The sequence below is a fragment of the Falco naumanni genome, chromosome 1 (assembly GCF_017639655.2).
Source record: "Falco naumanni isolate bFalNau1 chromosome 1, bFalNau1.pat, whole genome shotgun sequence".
Taxonomy (NCBI): domain Eukaryota; kingdom Metazoa; phylum Chordata; class Aves; order Falconiformes; family Falconidae; genus Falco; species Falco naumanni.
The window spans coordinates 52,467,630-52,487,875 of record NC_054054.1 but is presented as its reverse complement, the minus strand read 5'-3'; the positions used below and the strand labels follow the sequence as shown (position 1 = coordinate 52,487,875).

At 47.6% G+C, this 20,246-nt stretch overlaps 1 protein-coding gene across 3 annotated transcripts in view; it reads left to right on the top strand.

The window, feature by feature from the left end:
- Positions 1–20,246, top strand: part of SLC2A9 (solute carrier family 2 member 9) — a 107,251-nt gene that overhangs the window by 5,747 nt on the left and 81,258 nt on the right. For 2 of the 3 annotated variants that reach the window (XM_040594031.1, XM_040594022.1), the window contains exons 1-5: positions 976–1,106; positions 4,796–4,894; positions 17,614–17,774; positions 18,481–18,605; positions 19,759–19,904. In XM_040594031.1, coding sequence (XP_040449965.1) covers positions 1,026–1,106; positions 4,796–4,894; positions 17,614–17,774; positions 18,481–18,605; positions 19,759–19,904 — 612 coding nt within the window. In that variant the 5' untranslated portion in view covers positions 976–1,025. Of the gene's footprint in view, positions 1–975; positions 1,107–4,795; positions 4,895–17,613; positions 17,775–18,480; positions 18,606–19,758; positions 19,905–20,246 lie in introns of those variants that run through there. The other variant, XM_040594041.1, reaches the window with a different exon arrangement.

Below are 20,246 nucleotides of genomic sequence, written 5' to 3'. Positions count from 1 at the left end.
ACAATAATTTTACATGTTAATGAGTAGCATCTGGCTTTCTACTCAAATACTGCTCAGCTTGATCTGAGTCAACGACATATTGAAGTTGCTGCATCATAAACTGCTTTCAAACCTGCAGTGCTTTACGGCATTACTTATTGTGGCTTTGAAAGCTCTAAGCTAGCTGTGAGGTCCGTAGCCTGTCAGAAGTGGCAACAGCACAGATTTACACCAATGTTAACTGCAGCCAGCCGGGAATAGTTCCTTATGCACTTAATACTCATCCACTGCCAACCTGAAGGTGTAGTATAACTCTGGGGAGGCCAAGATGCCCATGCTTGCAAATAGGTACCTTCAAAAATAATAGCAGCAGCTTTTACCTTCCGCAGGTAGCGTGTCTCATCACCATCTGTTACACAGCTGTAGTATGGCATACCTCCATGCGCCGTGCGGTTAACGTCTTAATTGGCTACAAGGCTTGTGGTATCTTCACTTGCCAGCCTCGGCAACACGGGAAAACTCTTCCCCTCCTTACTCTAGCGTCTCGCTTACGGAAAGGCAGCCCAGGTTTCCAGACCGCAGCCGCGGCAGCCACCCGCTCCAAGCCGTGGACCCCAGCCCCCACGCCACTCAGTGGAAGGCCGTGAGGGACACTCAGTCGTGACATTTCCCCGCACTGGTGGGTAAATCCCTGCTGAGGGAAGGGTCCTGCCAGGAAACCACCCGCACGGCGCCGGGTACGCACATTTTCTGAAGTTATGTACAAGCAGGCAGATAGGTGAGCTCGCGCTCCTCCGGCCCCTGCGTCCCGCCCGCACCCCGGGGCGGCGTGCGCCGGGCACGGGACTCCCTGCCCCCCTGGCAGCCGCCTCCCCCCGCGGCCGGCGCTGCAAAGCCGGCCCGGGCACCCCCGAGCGCCAGGCGCCCCCTCGCCCCCCCCCCCCCCCCCCCCCCGCTCGGCCACCGCCTCCCGCGGCCGCGCCCCCGCTGCGCCCCGCGCGCTGCCCGCCGGAGATGCGCGGCCGCTGCGCACGTGCGGTAGCGGCATGGACCGTGCGGCGGGGCCGGAGGCGGCCACGCTGGTGGCGCGAGGAAAGGGGGGCGGCCGCCGCCGCGCTGGCAGAAGCGTAAGTAGCGCGGGGCAGCGCGGCGTCTCCCCCGGGCCGTTTTGTTTTGGAGGTGACCGTCGCCGTTTCAGCAGCGTGTTATCGGCGGAGCGGGCAGCAGGGCGGGGAGCTCGGCCTGCGCTGCCCGCGCCTGGGGGACGGGGAACCGGGGTGGGGGGTGAGTTCAGTCCTTTCCCGGCGCGGCGGGGAGGGAGGAACGGCGAGGCTGGCGAACGGCGGCGGGGAGAGCCGGAGCGGCTGCCCGCGGCGGCGCCGAGCCCTTCCCCGCTCGGGAAGTTGTTGGTGCCGGTGCAGAGAGGCCGGCGGCGGGCAGGCGCGGGGGCAGAGCTAAAAATACCGCGGCCGCCGCGCCGGGACCCAGAGGACGGGCGGAGGGCAGCGCCAGCCGCCGCTGCGCGGGGAGAGCAACCGCCCCCGCGGGCGGAGCGGAGCAGGGCGGGGGCGCCGGCCGCCCCCCCGCTGCCTCCCGAGACCACCGGGACTGGCCGGTCCCCGGGGCAAGGGCAAACGCGGGGCGAGCGGGGTGGAGGTTCCCCGCCCGCCTCCGCCGCGCCGAGGGCAGGGCAGCCGGCGGGGCCCCGTGTCCGCGCGCGCACCTGCCGGCACGGCCCTTCTCCGGGCTTAACGGTGCTGGGGTACCTGGTGCTCTCCTACAGCTGCATCTCCTCAAGGGTGGCGAGTAGGGTGCGCCAAAATCCAGCTTCCCAATATCAGTAGAGAGTCTTAGAAATATCCGTTTAAGAATATTAAAACTTCCACGTAGGAGCGTGCAATGTTTACTCCTTATGGCTGAGAAGGGGTTTATAACTAACCAAAGTACAGTGTTCTAAACTGTGTTTTGAAAACTGAAATGCTAACTGTCATGCATTTAAAAAAAAAAAAAATTTAAGACTTATCGTAGTTGACAGTGATGTTACAGTGTATGCTGAGCTGGGATGGGAGTTGGCAAAAGCATCTTGCAGAGCATGGTGCCCTGGGATCTGTGGTAAGAACAAAACTGTGGACTTTCACAGGTAAGCACTTCCCAGGTATCTGGAGGTCTTTGCTGTGAACTGACATGCAACTTTCCTGCCTGAACACTTATTGCTGTGGTGGCGGTCACACCTACCTGCCCTTGCGCTGGTGGCTGCTACGCATGAGCACACGGATGGCAGTGAAGTCAAGGAACACCTATAAAGGAGGCGTGGTTGCCACCTTGTTTCCTGGTCACTGTAAAACACATTGGATTTTTGGGGGTGGTTTTTTCCTTTTTTTTTTTGTTAACGTTGTCACAGGGTTAATATTTGTCTGAGCAACAGATTTTATTTTTATTTATTTTTTTTTTTTTGCATTCCGTCTTCATTATGCTTTCATCTTTTATCTGGTGTTGCTGAAGCCTGAGCAAATATTTAAAATAGTGTATAAGGAGAATGAGGAGACAGGTCATGGAGAAATTGAAGTTCGTGTTCCAAGAACTGTGAACTGTGAATCGATTTAAGTCTGAGGTTTTCTGCAGAGGGCTGTATACTTGAAAAATTCTTGGTATTGAAGTAGGTTATTTGCGATACTTTAAAATAAAGTAGATGTCGAGTTTTCTAATTTGGCAGCACTTTGTGATTTGTCCTGCCTTAGCTTCCACTTAGCCACATGCGCATATAATTTGCCAGCGCTGAGAGGTTTAAGCATTCACTGGAGTTTTTAATAACCACTACACTGTATGATCTGAATTGTTCTGTTTGCAGGATTTTTCTGATGGGTCTAACACTGTTAGAGCGCTTTAGCAATATTACGTCAACATTACCACACAGCACTTGTGAACTTGCACTTACCATTTGTGAACCCTTTGGGAGCAGCCTGGTAGACGTCCAGGAATATTCTCAGTGTTATTAGTTCAAAGTAGTAGCAGCTTCTGCTAAGTGTAGGAACACTTGCACATAATAGAGAAATAATGGACACCTAATATGAGGTGTTATCACCAGAAGCTAAATAAAGTCCTATGTCAACATTTCTACTTTTTGCTACCAAAGTAATGGTGCAAAGCTCTGTGTGTGTGTGTGTGTGTGGCAGGTTCATTTTAAGAAGCTGGCTAATAGTAAGAAATTGTATTTGGCTTATGTAACGAACTCCACAGGATATATTTCTTAATGAGGCTTTTTTCCCCCCTCGTACACTTCCTCCTGACCTGACTGAAAACAGGCTGGTTAATGAACTGTATAATGTCTTTAAAAGGTCCCGCATCATGTGGAAGAAATTAAAAACACTCAGCTATCCCACAGGGCTTGTTTTGAGCTCCACAGGGCAGCTGTGGAGCACCCCACTTTTGCTGGGTTGTACACTGTGGTCTCTGCCCTGGCATCTGAGAATCTCATCCTTCTTCATGGGTCATAGTGAGCCTACAATGATCGTGTGGAACATCAGCTCTGGCACATGCTAACAACCACAGTGCATTCACTTGCCCTTCTCTGCTGGTGATACTGGTGGAGCTTGTTCAGTCCATCATCACTGCTTGTATGCCATGTGCTGGCTACACAAACCTAGTTCGTGCTCCACGTCTTCGTTTTCCAAAGTGAACATACAGCTTTGTGCAGCTGACAGAATTTATTGACTCATTAACCCATTGTGCCTGTTGTAAGTGATACAACTGAAGCTGAGTTTATTAACCCTGCTCAAGCAGGCCTTTCTCCTTTAGAAAGGATTGATGCTTCAGTGAGTGATGAGGCTGTGCATAAAATGACAGTGAGCTGTGTCTGAAATTCTAGATTCTTAGCAGTTTTTTTGTAATTCAAAACATGTTAAAAAGCCATCTACTTTATCATTCAGAAGTCAAGAAAAGTGAGGTGTTTTCCATGATCTGCAAAACTTCATTCACAACTGACCAGCCACCAAAACACTGACTTTAACATCTCTTGGGGATAGCAACGGTCACTTCTGATGCCCTCTGTAATCCAGTAGGAGAACTGAGTGGCAGAAAGTCATACTGAGGAAGGTGGAAAGGACCCTGAAAATGCAAAATCTGTCAAATAAAAGCAGTCCTACGTTTTATTCAACAGCTAATGTGGAAGAAGTTGTTAGCATAGGTGGGCTAAAAACAGGATGAGGGGGATGGAGGGGAGAGACCTGAGGAGGGAGAAGTACAGGTGTGTCACTGGGGAAAAGGGCAAATGGCATCTCCACCAGAGAGTGTGTGTGTGTGTGTCAGCAAATTGCTGCTGGAGAGTTGCATTTGGGTTACAAAACCTAGTTTGTAGGCATAATTTTGCTTTTTTGGTCACAATTTCACTAATCTTTATACTCACGGGACTGGGGGGCACACGATCTGACAGGTTTTCACAGAAGTCAGGTCTACCCACAGACCTGTTGCATCAAATGTATACAACTACTTGCTTTGTTGCATTAGTGCTATGTTGCCAAGTTACCTTTCCTGAGAATGTGCTTCTTCAGCATTTTACTTTTTGGGTTGCTTACACAAAAATCTGTGAGGTTGAAAGAAGTTCAGATGTTCACTTATGCCTTGGTAAACGTTAACTGAGATGCTGTCACTCAAATTTACTGTTCCTCATCACAGCAAGGGGAGGTGTTTCAGGGCATTATTTTGTCGCAAGGACATATGCCTGCAGAAGCTATACAAGATAGTGTAAAGAGTGTTTAAAACCTGAGGCACGTTAATTTAAAGTATACTAACAACAGCTGCATCTTTCTTTGTTTTTCAGAATTGGTCTGGGAGTCTTGTTGTTGCCTCTTTAGCTGGTGCTTTCGGATCATCTTTTCTTTATGGTTACAATCTCTCAGTGGTGAACGCTCCTGCAACGGTAAGTGGCTGACAAAACTGCAATTTAGTATCAGTAGAGGGCAGCCTTGTCCAGCTAGTGTGCACTCCTCAACTTGCTGCTTTTCTGATCTTGATGTAGTAAAAGAGGTTAAATCTCATATGTTAATTTTCCTTTGCCTGAAAACCTCTTTCTGCTGTCCGTGAGGGTTTTGCACAATTGCAGTAGCTGTCATGAAACTAAATGTTGCTGCTGAGGTGAGAGAGTGCACGTGGTTTGCTTCTCATTCTCCCTAAGCCCAGACTAATACTAAATCTTCTTGCGCACTTTTGCATAAGGTATTTTTAATAGTCTGTCTTTATGACTAGTGAGTACTTGGTGGCTCTATGCACATGTTCAGCAACTTCTGTTCACTTCATTCAGTTCTGGAAGTTTGCACAACATTTCATTCCCACAGTACTGACATTATAAATAATGCCTCTGGCATCATCTTAAATAATGGGCCTCTTCTTCTGTGTTTCGTGGTGATGCCTTGTTTAGTTCTGAGTTCAAAACTGCTGTGTTGACCATCTGTTGGCTGCAACATATGGAATAGATTTGATGAATAGAGTACTGTGAAATCAGTGTGCAGTATTTGGGGGAATTTCATTAAAATATCAGTTATCGGAAACGGAACTCTGAGCATTTGGGTTTTACACTGGCTGTCTAGAGATCCTCAATTCAGTCAAGCATAGCAATGGGTAATAGCATAGGTAAGCATATACCATAGCATAGGTAAGCAATTCAGTGGGGTTGCAAGCAACACTATTTTGAAAAGGTAGCTAGTAAATTTTGGGAACTAACTGTGGAAATGCTATTGTGAAGCAGTTCCTTTCCAAAGCTAAGCTCCTTCTTTTATGGAAATCTCTTATGAAACCGTGTGGTTAGGTTTCCACCTATGCAGGTTGGTTAAATTAAAGATGGATACAATCTTTATGCAAATAATGAAAGAAGATATTTTTTTTTTAATTATGTTTCATACGTGTATTTTATTTGGTAAACTGATGACCCGAAGAACTAGGAAGAGGCTTACTCTGTTGGAAGTTCTAATTGCCCCCTTCTTAACTTCTGGGAATTTTCTTGGAAGTTCCTGGTCCTTTTTGTACAGATAACACAGGGTTGGACAAACTGGGTATTTATTCTAGCATGACATGTCTGGGCATCACTTCACCTCGCATTCGTCAGAAGATAAACATAGGTTAGAAGAAATCAACAGGAATCCGAATTTCTGTGAGCAATGGTATTGATTGTTCTGATGGTAGACATTCTTCCTGCACAGCCTCGGTACTGTCAACAGAGGGGTGGGAATGATCTGATTTCTAAAGTGTTAAGTGCCATTTAAAAAATGGACTGTCCTGGTAGTCAGGGCTATCCTGTCACTTTCTGCGGGAGTAAAGGAAAGAAAGGATGACAGGATGCGCTCTTTGGCAACACTCAAATGGTTAGGTTTGAGCCATTTGATAGATTATAGTGATGACCAGAGTATGGGTGGGGAGGATGGAGGTGCAACCATACCATGAGAAATGCTAAATTCCAGGCGTTGTGGTTAGTGACGCTTCCAGGATTGTCCATTTTTGCTTGAAATCTTTACTGTTGATTTTGGACTGAAACCGGGCACTGTGGTAATGGCTTCAATCATACCGTTGACAGGTTTGCATGAAGTCCTCCTTTTTGCATTGTGGTGTTTCAGTGTTTGAGCATTTTATGTCTGTCTTATTCATGTTGTCACACATTAGCTAGGGCTAAGAATAGTCCTACTGACAGGGAATGCATAGCTGTGTAGTTCAAGAGCAAAATACCAGTGTGGCATCTGGTCCCCCCTCTAGTCCCAGGGTATCATCCATTTGCCTAGGACAGACTACCTTCCTGTCCCTGTCCCCAGAGCTGTGGTGACTAGGTTGAAGGGAAGAGTCTGGGCTCTGCTGGTAGCCGTGGTGGGGAGGAGCGAGCTATACCAAAGCTGTGCTTCTTGCAGCACAAGAAAAGGAACCTCTGCCCCATCTGTTTTCCCCCTGTATGTCACCAAATCAGTCTGCTGCAAGGCAACCCTTTGGGAATAGCGATGTGAGGTGACTTGAGGTAGACCAAAGGGGGGGAGCACCTGTAAACAGCAGTCCTGTAAGAGGTTATATTGGGAATGCAGTAATTCCTAGAAGTTGTGAGCTAAGTTTCATTTATAAACTTGGTAGGACAAATAACTTCTTCTGGTGACATGCAGCTTACAGCTTGCATTGTATGAGCATCTCTCTGTAGGATGTTGGATATCTGCTGCCCCCGTTTACTTCACTACAGTTCCTTTTGATGTCTGAATTTCTCCAGCCTTAGAGAAGGACTGTATGATGCTTTGAGAGGTATTGAATAAACAGTTGATAATGACTAAAATATGGGATGTTTCCAGGATCCTGGAACTGAACGTATCAGCACAATGACTGAGCTGGGGCGGGGGGAAGTTCATTTATCTGAAGCATTGGAAGAACTGTTTGTAAATTCATGTGTACATTTCCTTTTGGTGTGGCAACTTGTGCCAGCTCATCAAATTACAGGGGAGTACCCCTGCAGTTCTCACCAGTGAACTTCACTGCAGGTGACCTCAAAACATACAGTCAGTCCAACTTCCTTTTTGTTGCAAGAAGGGAATAAACTGCACCAGCTCTGCTCAGAGCAGAATTGCTTTGCACTCAGCCCCCTGCTATTCTGTGGGAAAGAGCAGTGACCCACCGCAGGTATGCTTCCCCCTGCCCATAGCACCTGACAACATGAGAAACCAGCATTAGAAGCCTCCATTAGCTTGTTCAAAGAGTTACAAGAATTTGTTAAAAACATATGGGAGCATTTGGCAGTAGACAAATGCAATTGAAGCTGTCTTTTTCTGAGCTGAATTTCTACAATTCATTTCATGGACTGACTGCGGGCAAGGTCTGTAGAACAATGATGTGCCTTGTGCTCTGTATGGGAAGCAAAGTCCCTGCTACTGACTGCTGGGCGGTGCTTGCCCCCTTCCCACAGGTGGCTGCAGCTTGGCATTCATTTTAGAGCTGATACAGGGAAGGTAAGACTGTTGCAAAAATGTATAGAGTGCTGCATCAGCCAGTTCAGTAGCTGTTTCTGTGTGTGAGTAACCTTCATAACTATGGGTAAGACAAGGAAAATGTTCTCCTGTATTTAAAATATATCCCTTATACTTATAAGGCATAGATATTTTTATATCTATATTTCCCACCCCAGCACTAGTGCTTTGATGAGCTGAGGCAGCCCAAAATGAGATACTGATATCAGTCAGCTACCATTCCTTGTAGGCTTTGGTTAGGGGCTATAATTTTTGTATACAGCTTTATGCCATTAGTGTTGTTCAGACAACTGATTAAAATACCAAAGGAGCCTTTCCACAGAATTAGTGGATTCAGATCCAGTGGATTTGGTATGTTTCATGTGCAATTTCTCAAAACTCGTATGTGTTACTAGCTTCCCATTTCTTGGCAATGGGAATCCAGACACCGGTGAGGTACATGCCAGCACATTTATCTGCTACTGTTGACTGTAGTAGTTTGTACTTTCTTTTCTTGAATATTTGCAGTTATTTTATGTCTCCTTGTAAATAACAAAGCTATGCTGAGACAATTAGTCGTAACACAAGGGGAGAATAATTTGCATACTATTTTTAGCCATTATCATTAGCAAGAAATGCTAATAGTGTTCTAAAAATGTGTTCTTTTAGTATTTATTAGTATCAGAAATGAACTTCAAACAAATAAGAAGATATCCAAATCTAAATATAGTCTGAGTGTTGATGTTAAAGAATAAGATGTATTTATTGTATGTACTTGATTTAATGGCAGATTAATTTTGAGTTTTACTGTGAGATTCTTCTAAATGGATTAAGCACCAGCTTGACTTTTTTTCCTTCTTTTTTACGTTTTTTTCTGTCTGTATAGATATATGTTTGTATAGAAACATGTAAGATAGGATGGGAGAAATATCCCTGTCCTCCTTTCAATAGAGGGCATAACAGACCTAATAGAAACTTGATAGAAGGAAGACAGTAAGTGGTACATTCTACCTCTACCTTTCTTAGGTACTTTGCAGATGGAGAGGTGGTGTTTCAAACTAAGTCCTCAAATTGAATACTCCATGTGTCCAAGGCTGGAATACCTAAAGTCTGAAATTCCTAGTTTGAACAGGGAAAATGTGGTGTTAAGCTTATACTGTTGAGTCCTGCCCCAGGATAATTTAATACCTATGACATACTGGAGGAAATCTGAGAAGAAACTGGGGAAAAGTGCCAAGATTAAACTTTATGATCCTGCAGAGCTTGTCAGGGAGTGGTGACAGAACAGGTGAGAGCATTAGAAAAGCATGCTGTGCAGTTCTGCAGTAGTGACCTCCTGGAACTGTATCCTTGCCAGAGCATCAGACCACCACAGTGGCATCAAAGCTTTGCATAAAAATGAGGAAGTGTGACTTAAAAGAAAGTAAATAGGTGATGCCTCTTCAGGCAATACAGAGACTGTAGAAATGTCATACCAGAGCTATGACATCTTTACCTTTTAGAAAGATGAAGAAACTTTGGTGTAGTTAAATATCATGGGAGGGAAGTTGTTAGAAGGCATCCTTCAAAACGGTGCAGTTCTGCTCATGTGAGGAAAGCAGAAAAATGATATGAACTCTTTTTATATAAAAAAGTGAGATTCTCCTGGAGTTTGGGTATTTACAGCAGGCATAAAAACTGTCCAGACAGAGGGCATGGGGATGTAAGGCATAAGAGGTGAAGCTGAAAAAGAATGTTCAGAAAATACAAGAACAGAACAAGAAACCTGAATTAGTGTTTTGAATTGGAAAGTTGGGGGGTGGGGGAGGCATCCCATGCTGGACTCTTATTTATAGAATCATAGTCATTTAAGTTAGAAAAGCCCTTAGGATCTTTGAGCCCAGCCGTTAACCCAACACTGCCAACTTCACCATTAAACCATGTCCTTAAGCACCACATCTACATGTTTTTAAATACTTCCAGGGATGGTGATTCCACCACATTCCTGGGCAGCATGTTCCAATGCTTGACAACCCTTTCAGTGAAGAAAATTTTCCTAATTTCCAATCTAAACCTCCCCCTGTGCAACCTGAGGCCATTTCCTCTCATCCTGTTGCTTCTTGCTTGAGACAAGAGACCGACACCAGCTTTGCTACAGCCTCCTTTCCGGTAGTTGTGGAGAGTGAGAAGGTCCCCGCTGAGCCTCCTTTTCTCCAGGCTAAACAACCCCAGTCCCCTCAGCCGCTTCTCCTAAGAATTGTGCTCCGGACCCGTCACCAGCTCCGTTGCCCTCCCCTGGACACGCTCCAGCACCTCTGTGTCTTCCTCGTCCTGAGGGGCCCACAGGTGAACACCGTAGTCGAGGCGCAGCCTCACCAGTGCCAAGTGCAGGGAGATGGTCGCTGCCCTGGTCCTGCTGGCCACACGGTTTTGGATACAAGCCAGGATGCCGTTGGCCTTCCTGGCCCCCTGGGCACGCTGCCGGCTCGTATGCAGATGGCCGTTTTCTGCCCCAGGCCCTTTTCTGCTGGGCAGCTTGGCAGCCGCTCTGCCCCCAGCCTGCAGCGCTGCGTGGGCTTGGCGTGACCCCAGCGCAGGCCCCGGCACTGAGCCTTGTTGAAGCGCACACACTTGGCCTCGGGCCATCGCTCCATTCTGTCCAGGTCCCTCTGCAGAGCCTCCTGCCCTCAAGCAGATCAGCACTCCCACTCAACTTGGTGGTGTCTGCAAGCTTAGTGAGGGTGCACTCGACCCTCTCGTCCAGATCATTGATGAAGATATTAAAGAGAACTGGCCCCAGTACTGAGCCCTGGGGAACACCACTTGTGACTGGTCACCAGCTGGTAACCCCATCTACGACCACCCTTTGGGCTCAGCTGTCCAGCCAGCTTTTAACCCAGCAAAGGGTTCACTTGTCCAAGCCATGAGCATGGGGGCTGGAAGGAAGGTCCAGGGCCCGTCAGCTTGACCCCGAGGAAGCTTATGGAGCAGATCATCTTGAGTCCCATCACATGGCACGTACAGGACAGCCAGGTGATGAGGCCCAGCCAGCATGGGTTTGTGATAGGCAGGTCCCGTTGGACTGGCCTGATCTCCTTCTATGACAAGGTGACCCACTGAGTGGATGGGGGAAGGACTGTGGATGTTGTCTACCCGGACTTTAGCACAGCCTTTGAGACCGTCTCCCACAGCATTCTCCTGGAGAAACTGGCTGCTCGTGGCTTGAACAAGTGAACTCTTTGCTGGGTTAAAAGCTGGCTGGACAGCTGAGCCCAAAGAGTCAATGAAATGTGTAGTGAAACTGCAGAGTTCTTCAAAAGACACACAGGCCAAGCTGCAAACGGACACCCAGACAGAGTATCCAGTGTATTCCATAGGCACACTCAGACAGCTCTTTCCAACAGGATGGGTGGTCCCATGCTGTTACAGGTGATAACGGGATCCTCAGCTGCAGTGGCATCTCCAGCTGGACCGGCGGACATTCCCCACACTCCGGCGATGCTGAGCTCCCCTCGGGCGGTGTCATGTCCGTGCCCAGCTTGCTCAGATCTGCGGCACACACTCCCCAGGCAGTCTCTGGGGTGAGCAGATTCTCTGGGCCAGTGTCCGCAGCTGTCCCTCGGGCCCCACCGCTGAGAGATGAGAGGAGATCCTCAGGGTCGCAGGCACGGGTGGAAAAGCCTGTGACCACCAGGAGACGGGTGCAGAGCTGCAGACCTCTGAGGTGGGAACTGTCCTGCTGGGTGTGCCTGGCCGTGTGCCTGCAAAGCAGCATCTCGACAGCAGCGTGGCTCGCTGGCCGTGGCGTGCTGCTGGTGAAGCTGGCCTCCCTCCGCCTACTCAAGGCTCAGCCTGGCTGTCCCGCCACACCGCAAAAATCATCTCAGTGCAGATGTCCATCTTGGAGGCGGTTGTCAGCTGGAACTTGCAGGACTGGGAGGAGGGCAGCAGCGTTAGCTGGCAGTGGCGCGACTCAGGCAAAAGCAGCCAGGCTGTTTTTACTAGTGTTTGGGTCCAGCAGACGATTTTCTCCACGTCTAGGCAGGAGTATGTGCAGAGGGTGTGGAGGAGGGGCGACCTCTGGTCCCTCGGCAGGTGGTCCGCGGGGTGGTGGAGAAAGCACAGTGTGTCTCCCAGCAGCTGCTGCCTCAAGCACACGCACTCCAGCTCCACACGGATGTTGGGCTGCTCTTCTGGCAGCTGCCCCGCGGTGTCCGGCTCCAGGGTGAAAGAGTGCCCGGGGGGTGGCCACAGGAAGACAGGCAGGCGGTAGGTGATGCTGTTCCCGTGCACACTCCAGGTTTCACGGGCACCCTCCTCCCCAGTGGCTGGGTACGGCTCTGGCATGAAACTCCTCTTGCACAGTATCTGGCAGACCTTAAGGAGGTCACCCACCAGCTCCTTCAGGGCCTTGCACGTGTCAGGCAGGTCCTGCATTGGCGGTGGGGTGGACACAGCCATAGAGCTGACACCGCTGTGTGCACCATGGAGGTCTTCCTCCTCCCTGTCATCCTCCTTTCTGTCCTGCTCACTGCGGCTGCCAGAGGCAAGCTTCATTTTCCTGACCAGCCAGCAGACGCTAGCGAGCAGCACCAGGGCTCCTGCAACAGTCCAAAGCGGCCACTGCTGCAACACGGGAAGGAACATGCCCCGGCTCCGGTCAAGCTCCTGCATCACCCGAGTCGTCTGCTGATCCAGATACGCCTTACGCTGCCGCATCCGGTCGTCCGTGGCCGTATCTCTGCGGTGAAGGCCCTTCTGCATGGGCTGCATGGCCAGTATAGCCAGGATGAGGGCGATTGCCGCAGCCATGGCCTAGAGGAGGTGGGAGAAAAGGGGGCTGAGCAGGGCTGGGTGGGAGGGAGCGCGGGGCTGGGGGAGCGGGGCAGGAGCCGCCTGGAGCTGGGGGCCGGTAGGAGAGGGGGTGATGGAGGTGCGAGGGAGCCAGGGCAGGGTTTGTGAGCACTGTACCGACGGGAGCCGCGGGCTGTCCCCATAGAGTCTCCCGAGGCCCCATCCCTGCCACAGGACAGCGTCCCATGGAGCCACGGGCACCCGTCACATCCCCAAAGCCGCTCTGGGCACCTGCCACCAGCGGGAGCCCCCAGCAGCTCTGCCCCAGCCCCGAGGGCGGTACCGTGCCCTGCCCTGAGGGGCTCGCCTCTCGCTCTGGCTTAGAAAGGTCCTGGGCATCTGCCTCGTCCCCCACCCAGCCCAGCCTTCCCCCTGCATGCTGCACTCACCGAGCGCCCAAGTCAAACTGCAGTGGGGCTGCCTGGCGATGTCCCTGAAGACAGCTCCCATTGTGACACATCCTCAGTGATGTCACAGCCGCCGGGACAACATCACCCACCCAGCAAGTTCCAGCCTTCGTCCCCACCGCCCAACTCAATGGGTCCTGGGCATGGCACCAAGAACAAAGCAGCCTGGCGGGAGCAAGTCCCCAGGGGCTTCTTGACCAAGCGAGCAGACACCCCCCAAAACTGAAATGAAAACGGGGACTGCAGGTGGATGTCCCTGACTTATGTAGAGAGGTGCAAAGTTTTCTGGGCCAGATGGTCTGACTGCGAGCTGTCTTGAAAAGAGGAGCTAGGAGCCCTTGGGCAGAGACAAAACTCCTCCTCCCTGTGCTCCTCTGGGATTCCTTCTGGCGGGGCAGGACTGAGCCCTGCAGACACTGACGGTTAAGCCAAATGCGAGTTGTGTCCCTGGTGCAGGTGGGAAAGATCCTGCGGCTCCTGTCTCTGGTTACCAAGTTGCCCCCTGCAAGGGCAAGCGAAGGAGCTGGAGAGGCCACGCCGGGGACCGCCTCTCTCCGCTCCCCTGAGAGATTTCCATGGTTCAGGAGAGCCCTCTGTACAGCGTGCTGCATCTTGCTTCCCAGAAACGTGGCCTGTACTGCACGAGTGCACGCCCCGAGACCCAGACAGCTCAGAAGCTTTCTTTAGCATTGCTGAATATCCACCAAGACCGACATGGGTGCCATGTTTCTGTCTGTTCAGCATGTGCAGGACTGTACATCTGATGGGCCTCCTGTCCAAAGCCTTCTGGAGGTGAAAAGAGGGAGGGAATTGTGCCCCAGAGTCCCTTTCTGTGTCAAGCTTCTTGTTGAGGTGATGGGGACCTGAGGTCCCAAGTGGAGGGAACCTAGAATCATGGAATCATTTAGGTTGGAAAAGACCCTTGGGATCAACAAGTCCAGCCATAAACCCAACACTGCCAAGTCCACACTAAACCGTGTCCCCAAGTGCCACCTCTACTCGTCTTGTAAATACCTCCAGGGATGGTGACTCAAGCGCTTCCACTGGGCAGCCTGTTCCAATGCTTGAGCACCCTTCCAGTGAAGAAAATTTTCCCCAACAGCCACCGTCATCCTCCCCCGGCACAACCTGAGGCCATTTCCTCTCATCCTGTTGCTTCTTGCTTGAGACAAGAGACCGACACCAGCTTTGCTACAGCCTCCTTTCCGGTAGTTGTGGAGAGTGAGAAGGTCCCCACTGAGCCTCCTTTTCTCCAGGCTAAACAACCCCAGTCCCCTCAGCCGCTTCTCCTAAGAATTGTGCTCCGGACCCGTCACCAGCTCCGTTGCCCTCCCCTGGACACGCTCCAGCACCTCTGTGTCTTCCTCGTCCTGAGGGGCCCACAGGTGAACACCGTAGTCGAGGCGCAGCCTCACCAGTGCCAAGTGCAGGGAGATGGTGCTGCCCTGGTCCTGCTGGCCACACGGTTTTGGATACAAGCCAGGATGCCGTTGGCCTTCCTGGCCCCCTGGGCACGCTGCCGGCTCGTATGCAGATGGCCGTTTTCTGCCCCAGGCCCTTTTCTGCTGGGCAGCTTGGCAGCCGCTCTGCCCCCAGCCTGCAGCGCTGCGTGGGCTTGGTGTGACCCCAGCGCAGGCCCCGGCACTGAGCCTTGTTGAAGCGCACACACTTGGCCTCGGGCCATCGCTCCATTCTGTCCAGGTCCCTCTGCAGAGCCTCCTGCCCTCAAGCAGATGAACACTCCCACTCAACTTGGTGTTGTCTTCAGACTCACAGAGGGTGTGCTCAATCTCCTCATCCAGATTGCTTATAAAGACACTAAAGAGAACTGGCCCCAGTACTGAGCCCTGGGGAACACCACTTGTACTCAGCGACCAAGTGAATCTAACTTATTTACCACTACTCTTTGGGGTCAACTGACCAGCCAGCTTTTTACTCAGTGAACAGTGCACCCATCCAAGCCATGAGCAGTCAGTTTTTCCAGGAGATGCAATGGGAGGTAGTGTCAAATACTTGTACTCAAGTCCGGGTAGACAACATCCACAGCCTTTCTCTCATCCACTAAGTGGGTCTTCTTGTAACAGAAGGCCATCAGGTTCGTCAAGCAGGACCAGACTTCTATAACACTGTTGACTGTGCCTGATCATTTGGTTGTCCTGCACCTGCTATGTGATGGCACACAAGGTGATCTGCTCCATAACTTTCCCTAGCACCAAGGTCAGGCTGTAGAGGATGTATTGGAGTCGCTGAAATGGCAGTAGAGGTAAGGAATAAAATTGGTGGTAATATTGTGTCAGGTTGCCAAAATACCTTAACGTTTGTTCAAGACTGGAAAAATAACTCAAAATATAGCCTTCATATTACAGTGCTGCTTCTTTTTAAATAGCCTCAGTAACTGAGAAGGTTAATGTGACTTTAAGAAAAAAGTAGTTTTTAGGAGACAAACGTGGAACATGCATGCAAAGAATCAGTTATTTGTACCTGATAAACCAGCAGACACTGTAGTAGAAAAGTGAGAATTTGGAGAAATGCTGGCATGGTTTTTGCGAAGGAGAACTATGACTCAGACATCTATCAGAGTTCTCTAAAGTTTCAAGAGGGCCTTGGACTTTCAAAAGATACCCTGGAAGGGCCCTTATGGAAGGGTCTTAAGGAAATTAAGCTTCCATGGGAGGAATGTGTAGGTCTTAGGATAGCTGAAGCATTAGAAGAGAGGTCTTAGATTTTCATTTCTTCAGAGAACCAGCTTGTCTGGTGAATAGATTCATATCAGGGTCTTAGGTGTCCAACTTCATGTTTGATACATCGCTTACGTTATTCAGCAACCTGTACTTCATTCAAAAACCAGGTTATGTAAATTTGAAGAGAAGCTATAACAGACTTATAAAAGTGATTTGGGATCCTTAATTTTAACAGTGTCAGACAGCTAGCTCTTTTTGACTGATACTGTGGGCTTTTTTCCCCCTATCAGTATCAAACAATGGCTGTCAGCTCTTGCCTCCCTCATCTAACAGTTATTTGTCTTGGATGTAAATTCTTTGGGAGAAAAATGTTGCCTTTCGTTGCTTGGCTTAGTAGGTCCTTGATTTTGCATAGCTCCTAGATGTGGCACTGTCATAAATACAATGCAAAAGTGGACACAACCTCCCTTCTTCCCTCAATCCATGAGTGCCAATTGTTTTCAATTCACTCTATCTTGTTTTTTCTAGTGTTTGCTAAAGAATTTATAGAATCACTCACTTTTACAATACTAGCCCTTTGGAAAAAATAGACTAGTGAAAGGCACTTAATTTTGAGCAAATCTGAGATCTGCATTCTGGGACTGAAACAGAAAATAGAAATTATGATAAATGTTGTTTCATGGTGAGTACAGTGTAGGGTTTTGCCAAAACGATTCCTACTTCTATAACTTTTAAAGCATCTTTAAACATTTGCCAGGGAATTTCCCAAGTTGCATGTGAACTCCATCTGGCAGGAATTGGTTGTAACTCCCTTCCTCTACGTTACCTTTACATTTCTGCCAATTCACCAACTTCTTCAAGATGTTTTCACCTGTACCTGCTACTGGAGCCTCCTTTTCTTCCTTTGCTTCCTTAGTTCCAAGTTATTTGCACTACAGATCTATGAAAAAACAGTAAAAATAATTGCTTTTAGCCTAAGACTCTGATTAATGATCATTGGCTAATAGTAGTTAGCATTTAAGATTTGTGCATGTTCTTTTTTTAAAAGTCATGGCAAATGCTAGGCAGTGCAGTTTTCCTTGGCTTGTCCAAAAAACTGTTGTGCTAGGATGTGGTATATCAAATGCATGAGGTTAAGAGTATGTATGCAAGCAGTGAGCAGAGCTCAGCTGACCTCCAGTACCTTGCCAAGCACAGGTGACATAATTTTGTGGAGTCTCCCTTCTCAGAGATGCTCAGAAACCTCTGTACACAGTCCTGGGGCCTAGGCGGCCCTGCTTGAGCAGGGGGGCTGGACAGGATGGCCTCCAGAAGTTCTTCAAACCTCAACCGTTCTGTGATTTGATGTCTGAGCCCTTAGCCCCGGTTCAGGCTGAAATGTTTATATATGTGTACCTAGTAAGGGTAAAGCAAACTGTTGTTAATTTTGTACCAACAACCTAAATGTCAACATCCTTGATTTATAGGAGTTTGTCTTTTAAAAGCCTCTTCTAAATTCATATACACCTATGGTTTTTTCTCCGCCTTGTTTATGACTGGTATGTAGTTAAACATTTGTATGCTTTGACTGGTTCAGTTGGTCTGTATTGCAGTTGCATCTAGAAGTGAGGCCCCATTTTCTGGAGGAGGGAGACAGAAGAGCAAGGGTGATTCCTGCAAGCAAGCTACTGGGGTTTTTTTGTTCTCTTCCTCTCAGTTCTGTTCTTAAAGTGTGATTTTGTACATGTATTCTTATTGTTATGTATTTTCTTTCAGTATATCAAGAAGTTTTACAATGAAACTTGGGAAAGAAGATACGGTTTCTCAGTGGATGAAGGCACACTGACTCTCCTCTGGTCCATAACTGTTTCTATTTTTGCCATTGGTGGCTTTGTGGGTGCCATTATTGTTACCCCAATTGTGAAGTTCTTTGGACGGTAAGTGTGTTGGAAAACTTTTATTTTCTAAAGCAGTTTCTCACTTAGACTCTCTAGAAGGCTTTACTTTTCTTTTAAAACCCTCTTCAACAGAATGCAAATTTAAACATAACATCTTCAAATTATGAAAGCTCATTTCTAAGAGTTCTGAATTTCCAAGAGTGTTTTTTCTAACTCTGCAAGGAGTAAGTAATTTTCATAAATGTATGTTTTTAATATCATGGATTTAAGGATGAATTATAATGACATAAATATGTCAGTGTTGGGGAGTTCTCAAAATGTCATAACTGTATGTAGCTTAAAAATGCCTGTAGTTACATCAGCTTATTGCTATTTGAAGTATATTCTCTGGTTCCTACATACATACATTTACCCAGAGTATGCTTGTTTAGTTCATATTCATACATAGAGACTTGGTCATCGCACTTGAGTTCTTAGGGTGTGTGGGCTGGCTAATTGCCATGCCTTTGAAGTACAGCTCTTTAGTTAACTGCAATATGATTTATTTTAAAGCTGTGGTATAGGTTTGGAATTGTATACATTTGGATATTTTGGAACTCCACACAACATCCAAGAGGCAGTGTTTGTTAGGAACTTGTTGGTCTTACTTATGGATATTTAAGAATAATAACCTGGTGTGATATGAATATGACTAGATCCAACTGTTGTGATGCTGGTATCTACATAAAATATGTTTCCCTTTTAGGAAATGTACTTTGCTGCTCAATAACGTGTTTGCAGTGACAGCTGCATTGTTGATGTCCCTCTCCTTGTTAGCAGGGTCATTTGAAATGCTCATACTGGGCCGAGTTATAATGGGTGTTGATGCAGGTAAGCTTTTATTGTGCTGTACATACCTGAAATGCTTACACAATGCATGATCCATCTCTTCTCCCCAGCTAGATGTTTCTTTACTTTAAAGAGGCATTTCAGGCACTAACCACACAGATGGGGACAAAACAGCAGACTAAGAAGTTGTTGGATCCCATGCTAATACCAGTAGGGTTAAGTGGAAGGTTTGGTACATCATCATTTACTCCTAGCAACATGGTCTTACCCATTTAAAAGTAAACCATGGAGGCAATGCTGCACCAGAATAGTCTTGCAGCAAGCAGTGAGGGTTTCAGCAACTTCACAGATTGCTAGATGGTGAAAAATATTTACCTAATGTGCAGACAGACTTAATGAATTTAGATGGTTTTACGCTCTCAGTGTAATTATGTGACTAAACAGTGGAAAGTGCTCTGACTTTTGCATCGCTATGCCCCATTTTTGGCAAGCTGTGGCTATGTTAGTAAGCACAAACTATGGTTGTTTGAAAGTGAATGTGTCTGTCACTGGCAGTGTGAAGTTCATGGGTAATTTTGGTGCTGACTGCTAATTTTTGTCTCAAATTGCCACCAAACTTCTGGAGCTGTGTAAATATTGTCAGTATAATGTATTTGTTTTCTCCTTGCTTTGGGCAGCATTCTCACACTTAATTTATGCCTGCTATTAAGAGTTCATTGCAGCTGTAAGCCTGTATTGAAAGGAATGTCTGCTAATACCGTTTACAGTAAAAACATTTCACCTGTCTGTGTCTGCTTTCTCTGCCTGATGCATTGGGGTGCTTTTTTTCCTTACCTGTACCAGTGCTAACTTGATTTTGCTTGCTTTGGGATGAGCAAATTTAAAACATAAAATGTGTTTTCCAGGTGATGCTCATCTCTGAGTAACCTTTGGTACATTTCATCAAATAGCCTACTCGCATCACTGTAGATCACTTAACAGATAATCAATCCCATGGTCATTAAATGGTGCAAGAGTAATTAGACATGCGGAGAAGATAATTCTGTGGATAGGTATAATTCTGTTCTTTGCCTGTTTTTGTGCCACTCTTGTGAGCAGATTAGCACTTCAACTTCCTTCAATAGATGTTTGTTTCATACCTGACATAATGAAAAAGTGATTTGACATAATATATGGGCTTTTTCTTCCTTTATAGGCATTTCTCTGAGTGCCCTTCCCATGTATTTGAGTGAAATATCTCCTAAGGAAATCCGTGGTTCATTGGGTCAGGTCACAGCAATTTTCATCTGTATTGGTGTTTTCACTGGTCAAGTTTTGGGGCTGCCAGAAATATTTGGGCAAGTGAGTATTTAATAGATGTTTTCTGTGAAAGGACACAAGCATGCTTAAAGTGTTACATTTTCATATTTTGACTGAGTTCCTTACAAAAGTGCAAACCAGAAACATTGGGGTTTTGTTTTGAAACAGTTTGAAAAGTGGTTTCTTCTGTGTCTTTTAAAAGCATGTGTGTGTGACTGAGTTTGGTAGATGTGGGATGCAGTTTTAACAGCTTGAGCAGCTTGTGTGTGTGTATATACGCAGATGTCATGTGTGTACCCTTCTTGATATACATTTATTTTTGCTGGTTTATGGTTTCTTTGGGCATTGTGAAAGTGCATAAGAGTTTTTCGTGGTTTTCATTTG